The 26620-nt window shown below is 48.1% G+C and overlaps 1 protein-coding gene across 1 annotated transcript in view; it reads right to left on the reverse strand.

The window, feature by feature from the left end:
• The window catches only part of LOC147663466 (membrane-spanning 4-domains subfamily A member 12-like), an 89015-nt gene that overhangs the window by 29441 nt on the left and 32954 nt on the right, over positions 1-26620 (reverse strand). Inside the window, exon 2 of the mRNA XM_086950431.1 lies at positions 7130-7249. Within this exon, the coding sequence (XP_086806557.1) occupies positions 7130-7249 (120 nt within the window). The remainder of the gene's footprint in view (positions 1-7129; positions 7250-26620) is intronic.

Here is a 26620-nt window from a genome sequence, read left to right on the forward strand (position 1 = left end):
GGGTTTATATAGCGCTAGGAATCGACTCCCGGAGGAGTATTTCCACGCTTCGACCGCTGGGGAACCCGTCCTAGCTCACCCTGAGAGATGGTCCCTGATGGGTATCTCTAAGGTGCGACCAAGCATCCCCGGCGGTCTGGGGGGGCCGTTGTGAAGATGAGGCAAGCTGATGCCCAGAGTTGCCGAGTGTGGTTTCTGACTAGAGTAGGCACCGAGGCGAGAATTATCGAGTCCGCTGACCCTGGTCCACGACCCTGCCGCGTCGGGAATCGAACCCTGGTCCCGGGCCCTCCTCTGCTTACGGGTTTGCCGCCTCTAACCAGTGAGCCACACTTCTCCTCTATGAGGTAACAAGATTTCATATACACAGTGGAGTATGTTCCAGGGAAGAGCAATGTATTGGCTGACTTTTTATCACGCTTGCCAGTGAACATACAAGAATGGGATGACTTGAAAGTTGCCTTGATTCATGATCAGGGAGCACCATGGATGAAAGAAGAGGAGTAACATAACATAACGTGTGTATTTGTAAAGCGCACCTTCACCCTTGGGTATCATGGCGCTGAATAACAGATGTTTATTGTTACCCAACTCAATGGTACTCATTTTATCGACCTCAGATGGATGAAAGGCTGAGTGGACCCCCTGGGATTAAAACTTGTGACCATGAGGTCAAACATAGTCACCTGCAGTGGACACATTAGTCCACTAAGTCACCAGACCAGGTTAAAAGGAAAGGGAAACACAGCATTATCAAAGACGTGGCACTACAATAAATCATTAAAGTGGTGGAACAAAGATGGCCAAAGAAAGCATTGGTTCCCTGCGAATGTAAACATTTTGGAAAATCAGTAATGAACTATCCATGATTCGCAGCTCTGTTCTAAGAGGTGGTAGGGCCATTCCTCCATCCAATACAAGGGGTGAGATAATGGAATTGTGTCATGATGGCCATTGTGGCATTATAAAAACCAAACAGAGAGTAAAGAAATGGTACTGGTGTCCTGGTATGGATATCTGTGCAGAAAGATCGGTGAGAAATGGTATGTTATGTGCTAATTCTGATAAAGCTTTAAGAATGTTGAGGCCCAATATGTGCGAGCCACTTATCCCTGAAAGACCTTGGTACACGGTAGCCATTAATGTCATGGGTCCAATTGGTAAATATAATCTTGTCATAGTTGATGTATTCTCGAGGTGGCCTGTGATCCAGGTGGTGGAAAAAATTGATTCAGCAGAAGTTCTGAACTTCATTGATAAAGTATTTGTGGATGAAGGCCTACCCGTTCAAAACATTAGGGACATTGGGGTACAATTTACATCCAATATGGCTAAAGGATATTTTTTAGAAAATTGGGGTGAAGCATTAGACCTCTTCATTATATACTCCCATTGGAAATGGCCTGACCGAGAGGCTTAATAGAGTATTGAAGAATGCCACACAGTTGGCTTTGAAGAGTGGTGAGGATTGGGAAATTCATGTCTAAAAAACGGTGTGGGTGTACAGGACCACCACTCATGAGGCGTGGGAAGTGTCTCCCTTTGAAGTTATGAGGGGAAGTGGTTAAGAACTAAGTGTAATCCTGACAGGTTACTACAAGCATCTGATCTTGATGTTTTTGTGAGAGAAGTGAGAAAAAAGATTATTAACCGGCATTCAAAGTATAAAGGAATATTTGATCGCAAAAAGGGTTCAGAAGGTGTACACATCAACACGGGCATGTGGGTGAAGGTAGAATGACCATGGAAGGTAAACAAAATGTGAACGTCAATCTTCTGAACCATTGCAAGTGAGTAAATTATTGCGAAGCGCAGTCTTTGTGAGCGATTACAAAGTTTGGGTCTCAGAAGAATTGCTGTTCTGAAGGCGAACAGCACTTTATATAAAGGAAATTTGAGCCTGTCATGGAAGACCAAGATAGTAGCTGTGTTCCAAACAGAGGGAATGATTGTGGTGGAAGGAAATGTCTAATGTCAAGGTTTACAAAGGGAAAGAGATGGTGTTGAGTTGGAAGCAGATGATGGACTGGACAGCGACAATATGGCTGAAATAGAGGATGAATTAAGAGTGACGTGGTGTGTGACGGTCAGACCTTGCACTAGACCTAAGTGGATGTCAGATTTTGTGTGTAAAGCGAATTGATAATTTACTTTCACATTTGGTAGAGTTTTATTTTACTGTATGGTTTTCTTTGTAATTTTATCTTTATTTAGAAATGTTTGCATTGTGTCAGAGGGGAAGATATGTTATGTTTTATTTCTCTTGCATTCAGTTATATCCATTGTAATGGTAATGTGTTTATACTTGCATTAGCTCTTCGACCTTCCACGCCCGTGCTCCTCTTAGTATCCCGCGGCTCTTGGAACCTGAGGAGGCGTCGAAGACCGGAAGCCTCTTGAACTGCGCCTGAACTATTGGTGTTTCAGCTGGGATAAAGCATCTCGTTTCTATCCTGCTTGAATTACTACTTCACACCTCTTTTTTGTTTCTCTGTTAAATAAACTGGGGTGGCATAGAAGCCTTTATTATAGCCCTTCATTTCCTTCTATGTAATAGAAACAATGGAAAGACTATAATTGGGGCACTGGAACTATGTGATTCTGCTGCTGCAGTGATTTCCGCATAATTATGGAGTTGGCACCTTCTGCGTTATTTGCAGATTTTACCAAAAAAAAATGTTTCCAGCTCAAAGAGATCAAATGTTACAAAAACTCTATGCAAATTCAATGTTAATATGTATAAAAATGACAAAATAGGTGATGCTGCTCAAAGATTTGCCGTGCGAGGCTGCATCATTTGCCATTTCTTGCCGCATAATTTGGTGCTCCCCTGCCGCATAATTCCAGTCTCCCTAACTATAGTGAAGGTTCTCTTGGCACCAGACCTTTATTCCACAGAAACACAAACCCAGGACTATCGTGAAGGCAAGAAGCCCTCACTATGGACCGATGTTTGTTTCTTTCACGTCCCTGGCTATAAAGTGCTGACTCTTTGTTTACACGCATCATTAGCAGTTTGAACTCACACCAACTGGCCTTGGTGCCATCGTGGGCGGATCGGTTCTCTATGTACAAGCACATTACAGTCTGTTCTTCCCTAATTACCGTCATTTCCTGCCAGATGTGCACTCTGCACTGTACAGAGGCTGCACTCTGAACAGCCATCAACATTGGCTGAAGTCTGTGTGGGCCATCTCAATTATACGAACTTTGTTTCGTGCATGATGTCACGTCATCAATGGCTTTATCAGAACTTATTAACTTGGAAATATTAAGATGAAAAAATGAAAATACTGACAATTGTGCAGCCTCGCGTGATATTGTAAAGCATTCAAGGATAGGACGTTTGCAAGCGACAGGGCGAGCACAGGAGAGGGGCTGCCTCAAACAGGGCTGAAGTCAGGCAAGCATGTATTATACGGAGCTGCAGCGCCATCGCGTGGTCACTTTGGAGAAGGCCGATAAATGCTCACTTGGAGCTCACTTGGAGCTGGCGCCGCCATAGGCAACAGTACCTCCTGCCCCATCTCCATTGGGCAGCTGGAGAGGAAGAGGGCAAACAGGGCATCTGACGGTATTTTGCACATTTCCCGCTGTGTCCACCGGACCCTGGCAGCTGGCTCTTTGTTTTGGTTGGGGATGTGTTCGTTAATGGTGTTCTTACCTGTTCCTTTCCTCCAGTGCAGGACTTCACTTAGTCTCTTTAGAATCTGGTTGGATATTTACAAGGCCCTTGCGCCACTTTTGTGTCACTTTTCCCATGTTAAAAATAACGCAAAAGTGGCGCAAGGGCCTTGTAAATTTGCACCTCAGAGTCTGGGGACACCCGTGCTGGGACATTATCTAGCACACCTGACAAGTTCACGCTTCCAGGCGCTTTCTCAATGCAAGCATCCACCAATGAATCCTCACCAGTGTGTAAAAATAAACATTAGGACCACAGAATCCCATCAACAAAAAGTTACTCTGTCCCACATTCTACTCTATGTCTTTGTTTATATATCTTTTGTTAAACCCGGTCTATCGTGTCAATGGACTTCAAGAGTACAAGATTTTAACTTCCCTGCAAGTTGCTTTGTATTTAGCATTTGACTAATAATGATACGAATTATTGCATAAAACAAATTTTAAATATTAGCAAATTGCATGCATTTCTAAAAACACTGACAGTCTGCAGTCTCAGCCAAGCAATAAATACTACAAGATTCAGTTTCAAATGCACCAAAAAGTCATAAACCATACTATAATTAATAAATAAACCACAAATAAACAATATATAACACACAATATGTGTAATATGGTCCTACATTGCCATCTTGGGGTTTGGCTTCATGGTTTACAAATGTCACCTGATTCCCTTGATGCCCATATATTGCAGCTACCCGTTCTAAATTCTCTTTTCCCTCTCTCTCTATAATATATAAATATGTTATACACATAAATATGTATCTATATAAATATATACATATATGTGTATATCTATCTATCTATCTATATCTCCCTCTCTCTCTCTATATATATATATCTCCCAGGACTTCGCCACACAACATCCACTTCAGAAGATAAGGACGAAAACGGACCCAATTTGCAGTGCGTAAATCTTTTTTGTTGCCACGGACCTCTGCCACGACGCGTTTCGACCTTCAAGAGGTCTTTTTCACATAACGCGCATGCGAAGTGTCCCAAAAATGTAAAGTGCTCGTGCATTGTCTCGTGACCAATCACAAAGTTAATAAACATAAAAGAGTTGGTTCACAGGCATAGATAAAACAATTCTAAAATTCTTTGTGATTAGGACACATACACGTATTTACAGTAAAATATGGCATGCCACAATAGAAACCTTTAAAACCATAATTGTTTAAAGAATATTAAGCCAATTCATTACTCTTTGTATCAATTAGTTTGTATGAAGTTTATTTCTATATAAATTTATAAAAACATAAAATTATTGCGTACATGATAAAAACCATAAATGGAAATAATTTCATAGTTTTAAAGTAAACATGTCTACTGAAAACACTTTTATGATAGCCCTACACATGCTGGTATGCACGAGATTGAAGAATTAGAGCTGCAACACTGTGTGTCCTACACTGGTTGAATGCCTGTTTGTCTGATAATGCCCAAAGTGGGCCTTGAATGAAATCATTTCCTTGATTATAAACTAAAGTGGTGGTGCTCGATGTGCCACCCAATCAAACCAGTCACAGCTCAAAAAGTGCTAAGTGTTGGGACTAATAATTCAAAAAGGGGGGTTTCTTTAAGGAGACATATATATTTAAAACTGGCTGAACATAGGCATAAAAACGTTTGACTCAAATGTTATGCAAGTGTGGAGCTAATCAGAAAATAATGGAGATGGAGCTGACATTCATTGCAAACAAGTATAAAAATCCTCACTGGAGTTCAGGCCTGACAGGAACGTAGTGACTAACTCCAGTATATACCTGGTTTCCAGTTGGCGCAATCGTGCTTCTCGGTTGCCCTCTCTCCGTGGGGGTGGGATTGTGTCTATCACAAAGTATTGTAGATGGACAGAATTACTACCATGTGTGTCGTTGAAGTGTCTCGCGACAGGATATGCTGGGTCACAATTGTTAATGGCCCTACGGTGCTGGAGTATCCTCTTGGGGACCTGCAAGTTGGTGCTATCAATATATCGCAGGCCACAGGGACACTCCAGCACATATATTGCATGTTCTGTTTTACATGTTAACAGTTTGTTGATATGGACTGCCTCAGCTCTAAATGGGCTAGTATATGTTGTTTTACTGCTAGCATGTTTACATGCTTTGCTTGTAGAACACTTCACAAATCCCTTCCGGGAGGACAACCAGTTTTTGGTGATGGTAACTTCAGAATTGCTCTTTACCAACGTCATTCATGGAACGTGCTTTCCTGAATGCAAGATCGAGAGTTCTAGATGTATGTTCCCCCAGTATTGGGTCATTACGTATCAAGCCCCAGTTTTTATTAAATATTTTACGAATGATTTGATGTTGTTTATTATATGTTAAAATCACTTGTATCATTGGGTTGATGTGCTATATATATATATATATATATATATATATATATATATATATATATATATATATATATATATATATATATATATATATATATATATATATATATATATATATATATATATATATATATATATATATATATATATATATATTTATATATATATATTACAACAAGTATTCCCCAAGGAAAGTTCCACATGCACTCACGGGTGAAATCGTATTTGATTTATTCAGACAGCAACGTTTCTTGTGACAAGCCCAACAAGCCCAGGCAATAAAATAGATAATCTGATCAAAGTTTTACGAATGAGGAAGAAAAATTCCCAAAATGTTTCTGGGGCAATCAAGCGATGTGGTAAACCGAATACGGCTAGGCCAACAGTATCACCGAAATAAGGCAAGCTGTGAATATCATATGGAAATCACCCCGGCAGTCCCGGACAAAGAAACGTTGCGTCGTTTCTTTGTCGTCCGGGACTGCCGGGGCACCTCTTGACTGCACTATAGGTACAGGATGCTGATATCCATATGATATTCACAGCTTGCCTTATTTCAGTGATTATCTATAGTATTGCCTCTGGAAACGTACGCAATTGACGGTCCTTTCCATGACATTTCGGATTTGGGAATGTCAACTTTGAATATTCGACTTTGGTGATATTATCTTGATTACCGATTCTGAAAACGTACACATGTGACGATTATTCCAATGACAGCTTGGACTTAGGGGGTGTCAACTTTGATTATTCGCCCTGAAGAAGTCCCTCCTCTGGACGAAACGCGTCAGCTGTTTCCTCAATTTTTTTATCAAAAATTGAATAAAAGAATAAGAATGGATATTTTGGACACAGACTTATTTCTTTGTTAAGTGTCCTTTTTCTGTATTGTTGAGTGGTGCACCTATGTGTTTGGTTTTTAAGCTGTTACTATCCTTTATTGGATGGCACCGGGACAGTGGGTGCATTAATAGTGTGCACACCATTGGTGGACGACTTTCACCGCATTAATGAATTATTAGGGATAAATAGATTAGGTGCTGGTTCCGCTGCAGGGTTCACTGTCATTCTAGTTTTTATTTGGTGTACTTTACTTACAAACACTGGAGGCCAGAAAGGTACTCCGCCCAGAATGGAAAACCCATGTGAAAGTCGAAAAGCAGCGCACAGGACGATCCCCAGACAGATTTGGGCTCCGCCGATGAAGATCTGTGTGAACTGAGAGCAGAAAGTGATATTCATAGCCAAGCTGCTGAGCCACATTTCCCAAACAAAAATAGGTAGAGATATGTCCTATCAATATACTGCCCACTTCTCTCACCCATTTCAAAATGGACATTGGTTTCAATTGAACAGACAACTTAAAAAGGGGATACTACTGCTGTAAGTGAAGTTACAAGCATTCATAGATATTACAAACGCATGGAAAATACAGTCACCTGCTCAAGTTTCCTTTCCTTTCCTTTCCTTTCCTTTCCTTTCCTTGTTTTTCCTTTCCTTTCCTCTCCTTTCCTCTCCTTGCCTCGCTTCTCCTCTCCTCACCTCGCCTCTCGACTCCTTCACACTTCAGTCCTGGTGTGACTCCATTCACACCTCAGTCCTGGTATGGCTCTATTCATACTTCAGTACTGCTATGGCTCCATTCATACTTCAGTCCTGGTATGGTTTCGTTCATACTTCAGTCCTGGTATGGCTCTGTTTATGCGTCAGTCCTAGTACGGCTACATTCATACTTCAGTACTGGTACGGCTCCATTCATACTTCAGTACTGGTATGATTCCGTTCATATGTCAGTCCTGGTACGGCACCATTAATACTTCAGTCCTGGTATGTCTGCATTCATACTTCAGTCCTTTATGGTTCCATTCAAACTTCAGTCCTGTATGCTTCCATTCATACTTCAGTCTGGGTATGGCTACATTCATACTTCAGTCCCGGTTTGGCACACTTCATACTTCAGTCAGGTATGGTTCAGTTCATACTTCAGTCCTGCTATGTCTCCATTCATACTTCAGTCCTGGTATGGCTCCATTCATACTTCCGTCCTGGTATGGTTCAGTTCATGCTTCAGTCCCGGTATGCCTCCATTCATACTTCAGTCCCGGTATGGCTCCATTCATACTTCAGTCCTGGTATGGCTCCATTCATACTTCAGTCCTTGAGTGGTTCCATTCATGCTTTAGTCCTAGTATGGTTTCATTCATACTTCAGTCCTGGTGTGGCTCCGTACATACTTTAGTCCTGGTATGGCTCCGTTCATGCGTCAGTCCTGGTACGGCTACATTCATACTTCAGTACTGGTATGGCTCCATTCATACTTCAGTACTGGTATGATTCCGTACATACTTTAGTCCTGGTATGGCTCCGTTCATGCGTCAGTCCTGGTACGGCTACATTCATACTTCAGTACTGGTACGGCTCCATTCATACTTCAGTACTGGTATGATTCCGTTCATATGTCAGTCCTGGTACGGCTCCATTAATACGTCAGTCCTGGTATGGCTGCATTCATACTTCAGTCCTTTATGGTTCCGTTCAAACTTCAGTCCTGTATGCTTCCATTCATACTTCAGTCCCGGTTTGGCACACGTCATACTTCAGTCAGGTATGGTTCAGTTCATACTTCAGTCCTGCTATGTCTCCATTCATACTTCAGTCCTGGTATGGCTCCATTCATACTTCAGTCCTGGTATGGTTCAGTTCATGCTTCAGTCCCGGTATGCCTCCATTCATATGTCAGTCCCGGTATGCCTCCATTCATACTTCAGTCCCGGTATGCCTCCATTCATACTTCAGTCCCGGTATGGCTCCATTCATACTTCAGTCCTGGTATGGCTCAGTTCATACTTAAGTACTGGTATGGTTCCATTCCTTCTTCAGTCCTGGTATGGCTTCATTAACCCTTTCGCTGCTGATGACGAGCTCAGCTCGTTATCACCCACGGGTGTCGTGTGCTGATGACGAGCTGAGCTCGTCATGGAAACAGCAAAATGGCAATTTGCAGCACAGGGCAAAAATCCCCGCAGCAGCCATGTGGTTAATACTTCAGTCCTGGTGTTGCTCAGTTCATGCTTCAGTCCCGGTATGGTTCCATTCCTTCTTCAGTCCTGGTATGGCTTCATTAATACTCCAGTCCTGGTATGGTTCCATTCCTTCTTCAGTCCTGTATGGCTTCATTAATACTTCAGTCCTGGTATGGTTCAGTTCATACTTCAGTCCTGGTATGGTTCCATTCCTTCTTCAGTCCTGGTATGGCTTCATTAATACTTCAGTCCTGGTATGGTTCCATTCCTTCTTCAGTCCTGGTATGGCTTCATTAATACTTCAGTCCTGGTATGGTTCCATTCCTTCTTCAGTTCTGTATGGCTTCATTAATACTTCAGTCCTGGTATGGTTCAGTTCATACTTCAGTCCTGGTATGGTTAAGTTCATACTTCAGTCCCGGTATGGCTCAGTTCATACTTCAGTCCTGGTATGGCTCAGTTCATACTTCAGTCCTGGTATGGCTTCATTAATACTTCAGTCCTGGTGTGGTTCAGTTCATACTTCAGTTCTGGTATGGCTTCATTGATACTTCAGTCCTGGTGTGGTTCAGTTCAGGCTTCAGTCCCGGTATGCCTCCATTCATACTTCAGTCCCGGTATGGCTCCATTCATACTTCAGTCCTGGTATGGCTCAGTTCATACTTCAGTACTGCTATGGCTCCATTCATACTTCAGTCCTGGTATGGCTCCATTCATGCTTCAGTCCCGGTATGCCTCCATTCATACTTCATTCCCGGTATGGCTCCATTCATACTTCAGTCCTGGTATGGCCCCATTCATACGTCAGTCCCGGTATGGCTCCATTCATACTTCAGTCCCGGTATGGCTCCATTCATACTTCAGTCCTGGTATGGCTCCATTCATACGTCAGTCCCGGTATGGCTCCATTCATACTTCAGTCCTAGTATGGCTCCATTCATACTTCAGCGACTGGTATGGCTCCATTCATACTGCAGTCCTGGTATGGTTCTGTACATACTTCAGTCCTGGTGTGGATCCGTTCATACTTCAGTCCTGGTATGGATCCATTCATACGTCAGTCCTGGTATGGCTCCATTCATACGTCAGTCCTGGTATGGATCCATTCATACGTCAGTCCTGGTATGGATCCATTCATACGTCAGTCCTGGTATGGATCCATTCATACGTCAGTCCTGGTATGGCTTCATTCATAGTTCAGTCCTTGAATGCCTCCATTCATAAGTCAGTCCTTGTATGGCTCCATTCATACGTCAGTCCTGGTATGGATCCATTTATACGTCAGTCCTGGTATGGATCCATTCATAGTTCAGTCGTGGTATGGGTCTGTTCTTACTTCAGTTTTTGTGTGACTCCTTCCTGCACATAAACAATCAAAAATTGCATTTTGCTCTTTCTAAACAAAAACAAGGAGAAAAAAGGCAAATATTTTTTTAACATTTTTTTAGGAGTTTTATTTAACACTGACATGAACCGAGGGGTATCAGAGTGCTTTACAGCAACATAAATGACAGATATCAGAAACAGTCACAGTGCAATAGTAACACAGATTCTAGATAGTTATCAGTCAATTTCAGGTAGTAAAAGTACAGTCTTGAGGGCTAATCATTCACAGTCAGAATCAAGAATTTTGATTGTGGAGATGAACATCGGATCGTTGAGCAAACTTTGTGGCAGGGTAAATGTAACCAGGTGGGGATTTTAAGGTGGGACTGAGCAGCTATTTTCCTGAGGGATTGAGATGCAGGTTGAGAAGAAATTATTTTAGTTATCTCCTGAAGCTTGTGAAGGAGGGGTTGTTTCCGATGTATGTCAGTACAACGCGATCTTTTACATCGAGGTACTTTACAACGCTGCCATTACAACGCAAGTCGTTACAACGACTTGCGTTGGTGTGCTCGGATTGAGGATTATTATAATTTTATATTCCAACACCAGCCCACGTAACAGTAGGGAAGGTGTTGGAATATAAAATTACAATATTCTTTATCCAACAGCGCCATCCAGTGCAAGTCGTAGTAACGACTTGCGTTGTAATGGCATAGTTGTAAAGGTAGTGCGGTGTTAACATCGCGTTGTAAACGATGTTTCCCGTTGGTTCTGATATCTATTGGGAGAGAATTCCAGATTTTGGTGGCATGACCCGAGAGAGCGGGAAAGGGCTTATGTTTATATCTTTTGGGAGGACAAGAAGGAGCATGTTGGAGCTTCTTAGGTTTCTCGATTGTCCTGCTTTTGCGAGTTTGACTGCAAGTAATCTGGTTTCCAGTGTGCAGGGCTTTACAGGTGAGACGGGCTGTTTTGAAGCAGCAGTGGACTTTGATTTGTAGCCACTTTAGGTTTTGCAGTGTGGGGGAGATGTGATTGTGTTTCTTTGCTCCTGTGACCCTTCTTGCTGCTGCATTTAGGGTGGCTCTCATGGGGGCTATGTGTGCTTTGGCTGCCCTGGTGAGTGTTGCATTTCCATAGTCTAGTCTGGACAGAACTAGTGCTTGCATTGCGTTTTCTAGGTCACTTGGAGGTAGGAGGAGGTTGATTTTGTTTTGGAAATTCAAACTGTATCAAGTCCCCTTTGCAGTGGACCTTATCTGAAAGCTCATGTTTAGTCCAGAGCCCAGAGAGATCCCCAGAGATTTGCCTGAGTCAGCTAGAGTAATCTTTCAGTTCAGGGAGTCTAGGTTATTTATCCATTCTTGGATCTGATGGGTGTTGTCGTATTTGGAGAAGACAATAATTTCTATTTTTCTTGGTTGCGTTTGAGGTGGTTGTGTGATAGCCAGTTTTGTAATTTTAAGAGTGTGGAGTTAAGTCAGTGAATATCGTTCAGAGAGGATATTTCTAGGTAGAGCTGGGTGTTGTTGGCATAGAGGTGATAGGGGATATTTGCTTATTTAAAAATAGTAGTGAGGGGTTACATGTAAATGTTGAAGTGTGGGAGAGAGAACTGAGCCTTGCGGGACACCTACGGTGATGGGTGAAATTTTGGATATCGAGTTGTTAATTTTTATTAGTTGGGATTCGTTATGCAGAAACTAGATGGACCATTTCAGAACAGTTGTTCAAGGAGCTGTTTATCATCCTGGCGCATAGAGGGGTTAAGGTGAGGGTGAGGCTTTTAGTCAGGAAAGCAGGGAGTGGGTCTGCCTACTGGGGGAAGGGTTCCGATTTGGCAATCACCAGGGAGATGTCCTCCTCTGTGAGAGATTTGGTAACCTTCCAACTCTTGGATGTTGAAGAGGGCCTTGGATATTGGTTTATATTGGTTGTCATTGGAGAACGGGTCTCAGTTTTGGGGATCGAGGAGTGGTCCAGGATTGGGTTTGACTCAGTTGTGGGCGAAGAGTTGCTGGGTTGAGTCTGTGGGTGATAATCCAGGGAGAGCTCGATCTTGAGGATTTTCTCATTGGAGAATTTGGCCAAGTTGTCAAACTGTAGTTTTGAGACTGGGGAATTTTCTTTGGTAGGTTTAGAGGTTTGTTGTCGGATGATGCAACAAAATTCTCTGGGGCTGTTTTTGCTTTGTCTAGGGCACGAGTACTCATAGTATGGCCCGCGGGCCACCAGCGGCCCGGTAAGCATTTCTTTGCGGCCCACGGGCCTTGCAGAAATAGAGACAGAGACAGATAAAGACAGAGACAGGGGCAGACAGAGCTAGATAGAGGCAGATACAGGGACAGACTGACAGAGGCAGAGACATATAGAGGTAGAGAGCGATAGAGACAGAGACAGAGAGAGAGACCGATGCAGAGACAGATAGAGGTAGAGAGCAACAGAGAGAGAGATAGAGACAGGGAGGCAGACAGACAGGGAGGAAGACAGACAGGGAGGGAGATAGACAGGGAGGGAGACAGACAGGGAGGGGGACAGACAGGGAGGGAGACAGAGGTAGGGAGACAGAGAGAGGGAGACAGAAGGAGGGAGACAGAAGGAGGGAGACAGAAGGAGGCCAAAGGAGGGAGACAGAAGGAGGGAGACAGAAGGAAGGAGAGAGACAGAAGGAGAGGGACAGAAGGAGAGAGACAGAAGGAGGGAGACAGAAGGAGGGAGAGAGACGGAGGGAAGGAGAGAGACAGACGGAGGGAAGGAGAGAGACAGACGGAGGGAGAGAGACAGAGGAGGGAGAGAGACAGAGGAGGGAGAGAGACAAACAGACAGACGGATGGAGGGAGAGGGAGAGGGAGACAGAGGGAGACAGAGAGAGAAGGAAACAGAGGGAGACAGAGAGAGAGGGAGACTGAGGGAGACAGACAGAGGGAGATAGAAGGAGGGAGGGAGACAGAGGGAGGGAGACAGAGAGAGAGAGGAGGGAGATAGAAAGAGAGCGAGGGAGGGAGGGAGACAGAGAGACAGAGAGAGAGGGAGGGAGACAGAGAGACAGAGAGAGAGCGAGGGAGGGAGACAGAGAGACAAAGAGTCAGAGACATGTGTGTATGCCGGGTCTGGTGGCTCAGTAGATGAAGGCGTCCGCTGCAGGGGCCTGTGTAGCTGCGCCTCCTTCCCCCACTGACCCCGCCCCCTCCGGTACGGCCCTCGGCCACAAACCACACTGTAAATTTGGCCCCTGATAGAAAGTTTGTGCGTACCCATGGTCTAGGGCATTCCGGAGGAAGGTGTCTTTCTCTTCGAGGATGTGTTTTTTGTGATTCTTGCGTTCAATCCGAGCTGGTAAAGGGTTGTTGTGGACGGGTTTGCTCTCCGGAGTCTTTCAGCAGCTCATACTTGCCTTCTTTCAGAGTTGAAGTCTTGCTTGAACCAAGATCTTGAGGGGGTGTCTTTGACCCTTTTTAGTTTCAGGGGGGCTAGTTGGTCAATGGCAGTTTTGATTGTCGAGTTGTAAAGGGTAGTGAGCTCATCTGTCTTGAGGTTGTCTGTGGCAGGTGGGAGTTGGGGGTGACATTTTTTCTTCCAGGTCAGAAAGAGGGATAGGATTGAGGTTTCTGGGCCATTGGCGGGTAATCTGAGGTCGGTTAGGAGGCACTGTAGCTTAGTTGTTGTCAAACAGAATGCTGTGGTGGTCTGACCAGTGGATTGGGAGATTGTTGTTTATGCTTATTAATTCACTTTCGACTACGATCGCATATACGGTAAATCCTTTGTTGTGGGTTTGCCGTTTGCAGTGTTGGATAAGATCTTTGCTGAGTTCATTTAGTGGCTGTATTAATGTGTCCTTCTCGCTATTCCAGTGGAGGATGAAGTCACCTTGGATTATGTTGTCAGAGTTAGACAGAGAGCAATGTGTTAGTAGGTCAGATAGTTGTTAGTTTTTGACACTGCCTCAGATTTTCACCTCCTTGTAGATCTGGGGCAGAGTCAAAAGCAAAAGGCGTTGCGGTGGAACTCCCACAGCAACACCCATTGCACGTCCCTTTCACACTAAGTGCATGTACATGGGTGTTGGACAGGCCTCGCGATCCGAACCAACGCATAATCGTACAGAGAGTAACTCACCCCACGACACAACCACAATGTCAACAAAAGAGAGCGGAACCACGGAAAAATTCCAGATGGAAAAACTAGAAGAATACAACCACAGAGAACTAAAACAATTCTGCATAGAACTAGGCATCGCTACCACAGGACTGAGCACGAAAGAGGACTTCAAAAACGCCCTGGAATCTTGGGCGGAGACGGGTACGGCCGTACCCCAAAACCAAAGCCTCGAGGCACCCGAAACAAGCACCACACCAACGGAAGAAAGAAGATCGGGTCTCTCCCCAGAGGAGGTCCGAGAACGGGAAAAAAGCAGGCTCCATGAATTGGAACTGGCTCGACTTCGTTTAGATGGAGAGCTCAAATTGGCGGAACAAAAAATAACGTTGGAACACTTGCGGCTCCGAGAGGAGCGAGAAGAGAAACAAAGACAGAGAGAGTTAGAAGAGAAAAAGCTAGCCTACGAACATGAGCGCAACCTAAAAGAACTAGAGATTCGAAAACAGAACAAAGACCTCGGGGTCCCCGAGCGCCCGAACACTCCTGCCACTACAGACCCCAAGGTCCAAATCCCAAGGATGTCATCAGAGGGTATTACCGGAACGATGATATCCAGCAATGGTTCAAAGCCTACGAGGTAGCCATGACCTCCCACCGGATTCCCCGGAGCGACTGGGGAGCCGGGTTATGGGGGAGGTTTGTCAACGAAGGGCGAGACGCCCTGCTGAAAACTCCCGGACCATCAGATGACATCCTACGACCACATGAAAGCCGCCCTCCTCACTCGATACGAACTCACGCCCGAGATGTACCGCCAGCGGTTCAGCGACTGCAAGCGGATCCTGGGTACAACCTGGGTGGAGTACGTGAACTTCTTTAGCAGAGCCTTCGAGGGGTGGATCAAGGGCAGCAAAGTGACCACTTACGAGCAACTCTTCGACCTTATTGTGTGGGAGTACCTTTCTAACAACTGCTTCGTCGAGCTCAGGCAGCACCTCCTCGACAGTAAACTGACTGAACCTCGGCAACTCGCCGTCGAGGCTGACCGATGGGAAAGCACCCGAGTTGCCCGAAACGGGGCCAGCGAACAGAACAGAGCCGCCCAAGGACCCCATCGCCCCCGAGGGGGAGGAGGAGGCCAGGGTCGGGGCAGAGACGCCGCCCCGGTGGCTCCCGCCAGCAACGCCCCGCCCCCGGCCGGCAGGGGAAGCCTCCCGATGCGTCCAGGGTTCCGGGCCAACGTTACCTGCCACCGGTGCCAGCGACCCGGCCACTATGCCAATGATCCCAACTGCCCGAAGAACCAGAACCCTATGCCCCGCCAGGTCGCTGCCGCCGCCCTGGGGGAAGAGCAAACCCCAGAAGACTCTGAGGAGTACGAGCCCGACCAGCCCGAGTGGGAACCAGCCGCCATGTCCCTGGTCTGCCTAGGGGAAAGAGACATGATCCCGCGGGCCCCCCTACCCGCCAACACGCAGAAATACAGCCAGTGGGTCAACATTAATGGGCACCGGGCTGAAGCCCTCCGCGACACCGGGGTCAGTGTGACCGCAGTCCGCTGTCATCTGGTGACCCCGGACCAGATCTTGCCGAACATCCTTTGCCCCGTACGGTCGGCCGACAACTCAGAAAGCCTGTGTCGGATGGCCTGCGTCCCCTTCGAATGGGGAGGAGTGTCCGGAATGCTGAAAGTAACTGTCCGCGATGATGCACCCGTGGACTGCCTCCTGGGGAACGACCTCGAAAGTTCCCCCTGGGCAGCCGTCGAAAGAAGAGAGCACCTGGGGATGTTGGGCCTCCCTGAATGGGCCTGCGTAACGACCCGGTCCATGGCCGCCCGCGCCATCCCCAGTCCAGAAGAACCCAGATGGCCAGAGCCTCCTCCCCCGATCGTCCCAGAGGGAGCCACCCTAAAAGCCAGTCCTCCAGAACAAAACAAAGAAGGACTCGATCGGCTTCGGGACCTTCCTGAACTGGCCCAGTGGCGTCAAGAGGGTGGCCCCACCCAGGAACAATTCCGACAAGAGCAGAGGACATGTCCCTCCCTCGAGGGACTCCGGCAGCAAGCCCTCGCCCAGAGCGCAGGAGACACCTCGGGGGCCCACTGGATTTATTGGGACAATGACCTGCTCTACAGTGAGCAAAGGATTGCTGAGCTGGGGGCCAGTAGGGTGCTGGTGGTACCCCTCCGCTTCAGAGACTTCCTCTTGAACTTGGCACACGATGTACCCCTCGCCGGGCACCTGGGGCAAGACAAAACGTACAGCCGCCTGGTGACCCACTTCTACTGGCCCAAAATGCGAAATGATGTCTCCAACCACTGCCGGACCTGCCCCACCTGCAAGGCCAGCGGGAAGAGCGGCCGAAAGACCAAAGCACCCTTGCAACCCTTTCCCGTCGTCACCACCCCGTTCGAACGGGTGGGAATAGACATTGTGGGGCCCCTAGACCCCCGAACGGCACAAGGGCACCGGTTCATCCTGGTCCTGGTGGACCACGCCACCCGCTATCCCGAGGCCATCCCTCTTCGGACCGTGACAGCACCCGTGGTAGGCCGAGCCCTGATGGGGATCTTCTCTCGGGTGGGCTTCCCCCGGGAAGTCGTCAGCGACAGGGGCACAAACTTTATCTCGAAGTACATGAGGTCTCTCTGGCAACAGTGCGGGGTCACCTACAAATTCACGACCCCCTATCACCCGCAAGGAAATGGACTGGTCGAGCGGTTTAACCGCACTCTCAAGGGAATGATCATGGGCCTAGAAGAACCCCTACGTCGCCAATGGGACGTACTGCTCCCGTGCCTCCTGTTCGCCTATCGAGAAGTCCCCCAGAAATCCCTGGGCTTCAGCCCATTTGAGCTCCTGTACGGACACCCCGTCCGAGGTCCCCTCAGCCTGGTCAAGGAAGGATGGGAGATGGCCCCCCAGAAGACTCCTCCGGATGTATACAAGTACCTCCTGACCCTCCGCAACCAGACCCGGCGATTCAGGGAACTCGCCAAGGCCAACCTTGAAGCCAGTCAGGAGGACATGAAGAAATGGTATGATCAGCATGCCTCCTCCATCGAGTTCGAGCCGGGACAAGTCTGGGTGATGTCCCCGGTTGAACCCTGTGCCCTACAGGACAAATGGACAGGACCCTTCAAGGTGATAGAGCGCAAGGGTCCCGTCACCTACCTAATCGACATGGAGTCCTCCCGGAACCCCCTACGGGTCCTCCACGCCAACAGACTCAAACCCCACTTCGTACGCTCGGAACTCAGCCTCCTGATGGCTACCGATAGTGGGACAGAGGAAGACTCCGAGCCCCTCCCTGACCTACTGAGGACCCGTGAACAGGATGGCTCAGTGGAAGGGGTCAGACTCTCCGAGGCTTTGTCCCCGGAGCAACGCCAAGATTGTCGAGCTCTCCTGCTACAATTCGCAAACCTGTTCTCCCTCACCCCCGCGGTCACCCCCTGGTGCCTTCACGACGTGGACACCGGTGATAGTCCACCTATTCGACACAGGGCGTACCGGGTGCCAGATCGGGTGCGCGCCTGCATCCAGAACGAAGTCACCAAAATGCTGGCTCTGGGAGTGATCGAGCCATCTGACAGCCCCTGGGCCAGCTCAGTCGTACTGGTCCCCAAGGCTGCCGCCCCGGGCGTTGCCCCCGAGCTCCGGTTCTGTGTGGACTATCGGGGCCTGAACGCCGTTACCAGAACCGACGCTCACCCTATCCCCCGGGCGGATGAGCTAGTTGACCGCATGGGAGCCGCCCGCTACCTGAGCATCTTCGATCTAACAGCGGGCTACTGGCAAATCGGCCTCACCCCCGGGGCCCAAGAACGATCCGCCTTCTCTACCCCAGAGGGCCACTACCACTTCAAAGTGATGCCATTCAGCATGAAAAATGCTCCAGCTACCTTCCAACGACTCGTGAACCAGGTACTGGCGGGCCTCGAAGAATTCAGCGCCGCCTACCTGGACGATATTGCTGTGTACAGTCGCCACTGGGCAGACCACCTCCACCACCTCCGGGAAGTCCTGCACGCCCTCCGGCAGGCCGGCCTCACCATCAAAGCCAGCAAGTGCCAGATTGGCCAGGGGTCTGTGACCTACCTCGGACACCAAGTAGGGAGCGGTCTGGTGGCCCCCTTTCAACTCAAGATCGCTGCCATCCAGGCCTGGCAACCCCCTACCACCCAAACTGAAGTCCGGGCCTTCCTGGGGCTCACTGGGTACTACCGGTGGTTTGTGAAGGACTATGGCGGCATTGTGGGGCCCCTCACAGAACTCACATCCAAGAAAAACCCCAAAACAATCCGCTGGACTCCAGACTGTCAAGCGGCCTTCCAGAAGTTGAAGACCGCCATGTGCACCGCCCCCGTGCTCCAGGCCCCCGACTACAGCCGGGAGTTCATAGTACAGACGGACGCCTCAGATCATGGCGTTGGGGCAGTCCTCTCTCAACTCAACGCCGAGGGAGTCGATCAGCCAGTGGCCTTCATCAGCCGACGCCTGTGGCCCGAGAACAGCGCTGGAGCACCATCGAACGGGAAGCCTTCGCCGTAGTATGGGCCCTCAAGAAACTCCGGCCCTACCTCTTCGGTACCCATTTCCGGGTACAGACAGACCACCGACCCCTGCAATGGCTGATGCAAATGCGGGGGGAGAACCCAAAACTGTTGCGATGGCCCATCTCCTTGCAGGGGATGGACTTCACTGTGGAGCATCGTCCTGGCCAGGACCACGCCAACGCGGACGGCCTGTCACGCTTTTTCCGCCTCGGCGAGGAGAGTACCCAAGAGGATGGGTGACTCTCCCTGCCTTCAGCTGGGGGGGACGCATGTTGGACAGGCCTCGCGGAAGGCCCGCTCCCTCCCCGCATGATAAGGCCAGGACACCGGCTCTCCCTGTATCTCCAGAAAGAACCATCCCGACAACCCACCGAGGCAACCCGCGACCCGTCCCCAACAGGACTCCAGATCCCGCACGCCCCCGTATCGGCTGGCCCGGGCCTCCGTCAGCACCATTGCCCCGGCCCAGCCGCCATCTTTGGACACTGCATCACGAGGCCGCGTGGCCTCGGCTCGACCCCAACCCTGGGCCTGGCCAGACCCCGACATCGAGGCACCACCATCCACCCAGGAGGTGAAGAGACCACTTGGCAGGTCAATGGGAGAAGGAGTGTCAATGGCTCTCCTCCGCCAGGTGTCGATTGCCCCCGGCCTCCCCGGGCGCTGGCTCCACCCCCCTGCTGGGTGTCTGGACTCCCTCATCCCGGACCTCCTGGCCCCCGAGCGCGAGGGTCCGGACATCAAAGGAGGCCAGACCTATAACTGGGGCAGCTCCAGAGCAGGAAGGCAGTTGTATCCTGGAGTCGAGAGACACCGAGAAGAACTCATCCTTGACGGACTGCTGGCGCTGCCGCAGCCCTGCCTTGTGAACCCATCTCTGAAGCCTGCTGGCGCTGCCGCGGCCCTCTGCAACGTGCACCTTCGTCTTGGCCTGCTGGCGCTGCCGCGGCCCCTCTGCAACTTGAACCATCATCCTAGCCTGCTGGCGCTGCCGCGGCCCTCCTCGTTGTAAAGCATTCATCCTGGCCTGCTGGCGCTGCCGCGGCCCTCCTTGCCGAGAACTATCATCCTAGCCTGCTGGCGCTGCCGCGGCCCTCCTTGCCAAGAACTATCATCCTAGCCTGCTGGCGCTGCCGCGGCCCGACCTTGCAGATCCCTAAGCTCGAGGATTGTGAGCTCCTTCTTGCCGCCCCTGTACCAGACCGGTACCAAGACTGTCCCGCTACCCCTTTCCCTACAGAGACTAGAATTGGGAGGATCCTCGTGTCCTACCCCCACTGTATCGTTGATAACTTTGCCTCAAGAACCTTATATAAAGTGTGTAGATCTCATCCTTGTGTGGTGTCCATCTGTGGGGGGGAAGTTACTTGTCTGTACGATCGCCGGAGACGGCCCTCACCGGAGGCCTCTCCCCCTGTACTCGGCCGACCCTCCGGGTCTCCGTCTAACAATGGGCCTTATTTACAAGGGGGTGTTAAGCCACAAAAAGTGGCTTCCCCTCGCTTTGGTGGTGATATGCCCTTCTCCATATCTGCAGAGTGTCACTAAAAGTGACGTTCTGGTGGCGATATCTCCTTGTAAATATGTCCCTTCATGTCTGCAAGAAGGTTCGGCGGTGTGGCCTTCTGCCCTAAGGAATGGCCACGGCTGGTGATTACCTAAATTGGGAGGATGCACTGATGCAGCCTAACCTTCTCCAGACCTCTTTGTGATGGAAGTTGTCATTGAAATGTCCTGAGTTCTCTTGCATCCTGTTATCTCTCTGCTACTGTCTGTTTTCATCCTTTCCATATGCCCCTTTCCTACTGGGCTTCATTTTCACACTTTCTTTCACTATCATTCAAACAGTTTCGTGTCTTGTTCCTCTCTGCCCTGTGCTTTCCGGCATTTTAGTATATTTGCTGATTCGTTATTGTTATTGTTATCTGGATTTTGTATAGCGCCGAATCACCGTCAGGTCTATAGGCGCTTCTGACAGATACAGCAACAGGGAGAAGATAAGTGAGCAGGGATTCGGATTATCGGCCTAGCTCACAGAGATCCAAAGGCATCTCTGAATAGAAGTGTCTTCAAAGATTTCATAAAAAGAAGGAGGTTAGTTTCTTTACGAAGGGCCTCAGGTAGCTTATTCCATATTGTAGGGGCTTGGACTGAAAAGGATCTCCCGCCTTTGGTTGCCATTTTAAAACGCGGACATGACAGCAATTGGGAGTTGGACGATCTTAAGGCTCGCTTGGGATTGTAGACTTCAAGCCTTTCTTTTATATAGGCAGGTGCCTGCCCATAGATTGCCTTATGGGCAATGCACAGGCTTTTAAATTCCACCCTTTGCTTTATGGGGAGCCAGTGTAGCCTGTGCAATAATGGGGAAGCATGGGTCTGTCTAGGTAGTCTAAAAATTAACCGTGCTGCGTCATTTAAGGTGACCTGCAGGCGGTTAATCAGATTTTTTGGCAGACCTAGATATAATGCATTCCCATAGTCGATCCTGGAGACTATTGTTGCCGAGACAATGGTTCGGAGCATGTTTATGGAAAGTAAGGGAACTAACTTTCGCAACTGCCTAATCAAGTTGGTGCAAGTTCCAACGACGGCGGATACTTGGCTGGTCATTGAGAGCTCCTGGTCGATCTTAATACCAAGGCTCTTTACGCTGGAACATGGCTTTGGAGTCGGTCCAAGCTCTTGGGGCCAGAACAAATCATTCCAAGGTGAGGTGGCAGTTGGAACTACTAGGACCTCCGTTTTATCTGGATTAATTTTTAGCAGATTCGTCGTCATCCAGCTCACCGTGAACCTTAGTTTCTTCTGGGCCATGGACTGAGCCGATGTTGATTTGGTGGCGACATCCTATTAACTTGAGGCTTGGTTCCTTTTAGTTCCTTGTGTGTCTCTGAGTTGTCGCTCCAGTTTCCATTTGTCAAAAGGGCATATGTTGTCCCAGTGCATTTTGGGCAATTCTGTGCAGGTGTTTTACTATTGCAGTTGCAGTATTGAGTTTGGGTCTCTATTTAATTAATTCCACGTTCAGAATTTTAGTCTTGCTCTTTTTACACCCTGTTTCAGTGCTTCTTTAACGGGTGTTTCCCTTCTTTAATCTCCTGCTTTCTCTTCCCATTCCAACATGGCGCTTTCTTTGTTCCACTTTCTTATCCACATACATTGTCCCCTGAGTAGGTCTCCATTAAGATCACATAAGGGAGAGGTTTCCATTATTAGGGCTCGGCCTACGTCACCACTTCGTCAGAAGTGGGGCGGAGCTCCGAGCCGTTTTGTTATGGGGCTCAGAATAGTGTAGCAAAAATTCCTCAGTGCGCGAGATTTTTCGGTAGTTTTTTTTGCCATCTGCATGGTAATTGGTCCTCGCGGTGCTGTGATTGTAGTAGCCTTCACGCAATAGGCCATATGGATTTCAGGTTCGGCACTTCCTGCATATTCTGTGCGGTTATGCGCAGGGGAGTGTAATACATTTTCAATTACGAGCTGTCAGGGTGCCGCGGTAATAGAATCCAGATGGTCGGGGCGCGTTTCACCAGTCTGCAGTGAGTTTGGTGGGCGCGCGTTCGTCTGCATCCTTTCATGTGTAAGTGTTGGCCTTTGAAGAGCTGGCTTATGAGTGGAACATTCTTGTTTGTACTGGAGCCTTGAGTAACATTACAGACCATTAGTGTATCGGCCTAGATTTGCAAGATAAATTGTCCAGATGTTTCCTAATGTCTTGTCCTTTCTTTTCGACATAATAAAAATCTCTCAGCACGTTTCACCCCCAGCACCCGTCCCTTGCTTAGTTAAACCACAGTATATCGTTTGTATGCTGCATGTCACTCCCGTCTCTCAAGATGTGGCGCGGTGCAGCTTTGCTTCTGCAAGATTAAAAGAACTCCCACAGGCAATGACTCGTAACTAGATTTAAAACACGGCTTCATGCAAGTATTTATTTATTTGATCGTTTTTATAGCGCAAACTTGACGGGTATCAGAGCGCTTTATAAATTTGCAGAGAGCAGCACAGTGATAACAATAAAGACATTTTTTTTGTTTCAAAATCTTTTATCGATTGCCATTTGTTTTTGCAACCATAAAAAGTACAGAAACAGCTAAAAAACATTTTTATACATTTAAAAAAAAAGATATTTACATAAGTAAAAAACTATCATAATTTATAAAAAGATAACCATTGATTTACTCGAGATTACGACGATAGGTGATACAGGATTTTGGGAAGTTTGCAATATACTTTGCTGTAAAACTTGACTCCAGAGACTGCAGGGACAGATATGCTACTTTATGTGATCTAAGACCTAACAGTTTAAGAATAGGCTGAATCCAGACTCTTCTGGGGAGACAATAAAATTTACAAAAGAACACAACATGCAATGTCGATTGTGATGAGAGATCGTCACAGGGACAGGGGATAAGTGTATGAGACCAATCTTGAGTATTTGGAAAAGTAACTATCCTGAAAAAAAGATTAAAACGAAACCTAGTAAGGAGATACTTTTCATAATTATTTAAATAAAAAGTCAAATATGGTTGTATCCCTAGATGGGTCTGGATTTCAGTTATTTGAGAATTTGTAGGTTTTGCCAATTCTATTACAGTTCGGAGAGCTCTAAGATGACTCAGACACAGTTTTTTTAGCTCTTTTCTTGAAACGTCACCCATTGATGGGGGATCTAAAAAGAAATTGATATGGTCAATATCACGACTAAAGTTCCTTATATATGCTAGCCAAGATATTTTTTCCCAGTGGTCAAGAGCAAGACAATCCATGATCAAAGATCGTTTTAGATGGCACTCTTCCTTGGTCCATATGCGGTGCCACAGGAGCATGGGATGACAGCGAATGGTGTCTGTGATATAGTCCATACCTAGTTCGGCTAATGTAGCATAAGTTGGGGCGCTAGATGGCAAAGACAACAGATATTTGGCAAAGCCATTCTCTACCGTTTGTAGAGGGTTTATTGGTCCATAGCCCCAAACACTTGCACCATACGTGGCCACACTGTGGCATTTAGCGTAGTATATCTTAAGTAATTCCGGTGGGGCTGGTTTTCCCAGTTTTCTTGAGAAGGAGATTAGGGCTGATGTAGTCCTCTGGAAAAGCAGTTTCTTGCTTGTCACCGACTGCCGCCAGTTCAAGGATTCATCCACCAGAATTCCAAGGTAGGGGTAAACACTTGTTTGTTCCAACTTGGTATTATTGACAAAGATGGTTTTCGGGTTTTTTAATCTCGGACCAAAGTGCATCACAAAGGTCTTTTTGATGTTAACTTTGAGGCCCAAAGAATCCATAAAGACATTTATGAAGAAGAAAAATACAGGACATAGTAGCACCCAGAGAAGAGAGGGTACAATTTACAATGTTCACGAGCAGAGGGGATAACTCAATAAGATCCAAAAAACGTGTGTCTGAAAAACGTGTGTCTGGTCAAAGAAAGCAAGCTAGACGTAGATGAGACTTTTAACTGCTGAAAGGTTTATTTTTTGTTGGGACTGTAGTTCCAGCAAGAGACTTACACTGACAGGCAAAATGTTATTGTTTATATATTGTTTATATATTAGCAAAAAATAGTTTATTTTGGTGTAGCGCCTCGTTCCACACACATGCTGCTTCTAACCACAGTTATTGTATTTATTATCCAGTGTTATGGCACTCACTTTGCCAACCCTCAAAAGCCCGGAAGATTTACACTGCAGAGTGTGAGTGAGTGCGTGCAGAGTGCATGCAGAGTGCGTGCAGAGTGCGTGCAGAGTGAGTGCAGAGTGCTGTTGAGAGCAGAGTGCAGAGTGCTGTTGAGAGCAGAGTGATGTGTGCTGTTGAGTGCAGAGTGCTGTGTGCTGTTGAGTGTAGAGTGCTGTGTGCTGTTGAGTGCAGAGTGCTGTGTGCTGTTGAGGGCAAAGTGCTGTGTGCTGTTGAGTGCAGAGTGCTGTGTGCTGTTGAGTGCAGAGTGATGTGTGCTGTTTAGTGCAGAGTGCTGTGTGCTGTTGAGTGCAGAGTGCGGTGTGCTGTTGAGTGCAGAGTGCTGTGTGCTGTTGAGGGCAAAGTGCTGTGTGCTGTTGAGTGCAGAGTGCTGTGTGCTGTTGAGTGCAGAGTGCTGTGTGCTGTTGAGTGCAGAGTGATGTGTGCTGTTTAGTGCAGAGTGCTGTGTGCTGTTGAGTGCAGAGTGCTGTGTGCTGTTGAGTGCAGAGGGATGTTGAGTGCAGAGTGCTGTTGAGGGCAGAGTGCTGTTGAGGGCAGAGTGCTGTTGAGTGCAGAGTGTTGTGTGCTGTTGAGTGCTGTGTGCTGTTGAGGGCAGAGTGCTGTTGAGGGCAGAGTGCAGAGTGCTGTTGAGGGCAGAGTGCAAAGTGCTGTTGAGGGCAGATTGATGTGTGCTGTTGAGTGCAGAGTGCTGTGTGCTGCTGAGTGCAGAGTGCTGTGTGCTGTTGAGGGCAGAGTGCTGTGTGCTGTTGAGGGCAGAGTGCTGTTGAGGGCAGAGTGCAGAGTGCTGTTGAGGGCAGAGTGCTGTTGAGGGCAGAGTGCAGAGTGCTGTTGAGGGCAGAGTGCTGTTGAGGGCAGAGTGCTGTTGAGTGCAGAGTGCTGTTGAGTGCAGAGTGCTGTTGAGTGCAGAGTGCTGTGTGCCGTTGAGTGCAGAGTGCTGTGTGCTGTTGAGGGCAGAGTGCTGTGTGCTGTTGAGGGCAGAGTGCTGTTGAGGGCAGAGTGCAGAGTGCTGTCGAGTGCAGGTGCACAGTGAGTGAGTGCAGAGTGAGTGCAGAGTGAGTGCAGGTGCACAGTGAGTGAGTGCAGAGTGAGTGCAGGTGCAGAGTGCAGAGAGAGTGAGTGCAGAGTACAGAGTGAGTGCAGAGAGAGTGAGTGCAGAGTACAGAGTGAGTGCAGAGAGAGTGAGTGCAGGGTACAGAGTGAGTGCAGAGTGAGTGCAGAGAGAGTGAGTGGAGAGTGCAGAGTGAGTGCAGAGTGAGTGCAGAGAGAGTGAGTGGAGAGTACAGAGTCAGTGCAGAGTGAGTGCAGGTGCAGAGTGAGTGCAGAGAGAGTGCGTGCAGGTGCAGAGTGAGTGCAGAGTGAGTGCAAAGTGAGTGTGAGTGTAGAGTGAGTGCAGAGTGAGTGCAGGTGCAGAGTGAGTGCAGAGTGAGTGCGAGTGCAGAGTGACTGCAGAGTGAGTGCGAGTGCAGAGTGACTGCAGAGTGAGTGCGAGTGCAGAGTGACTGCAGAGTGAGTGCGAGTGCAGAGTGACTGCAGCGTGAGTGTGACTGCAGAGTGACCGCAGAGTGAGTGTGACTGCAGAGTGACTGCAGAGTTAGTGTGACTGCAGAGTGACTGCAGAGTGAGTGTGACTGCAGAGTGAATGCAGAGTGAGTGTGGCTGGAGAGTGACTGCAGAGTGAGTGTGACTGCAAAGTGACTGCAGAATGAGTGTGACTGCAGAGTGACTGCAGAGTGACAGTGACTGCAGAGTGACTGCAGAGTGAGTGTGACTGCAGAGTGAGTGTGACTGGAGAGTGACTGCAGAGTGAGTGTGACTGCAGAGTGACTGCAGAGTGAGTGTGACTGCAGAGTGACTTGAGTGACTGCAGAGTGA

Source organism: Lissotriton vulgaris, unplaced genomic scaffold (assembly GCF_964263255.1).
Source record: "Lissotriton vulgaris unplaced genomic scaffold, aLisVul1.2 SCAFFOLD_904, whole genome shotgun sequence".
Lineage (NCBI taxonomy): Eukaryota > Metazoa > Chordata > Amphibia > Caudata > Salamandridae > Lissotriton > Lissotriton vulgaris.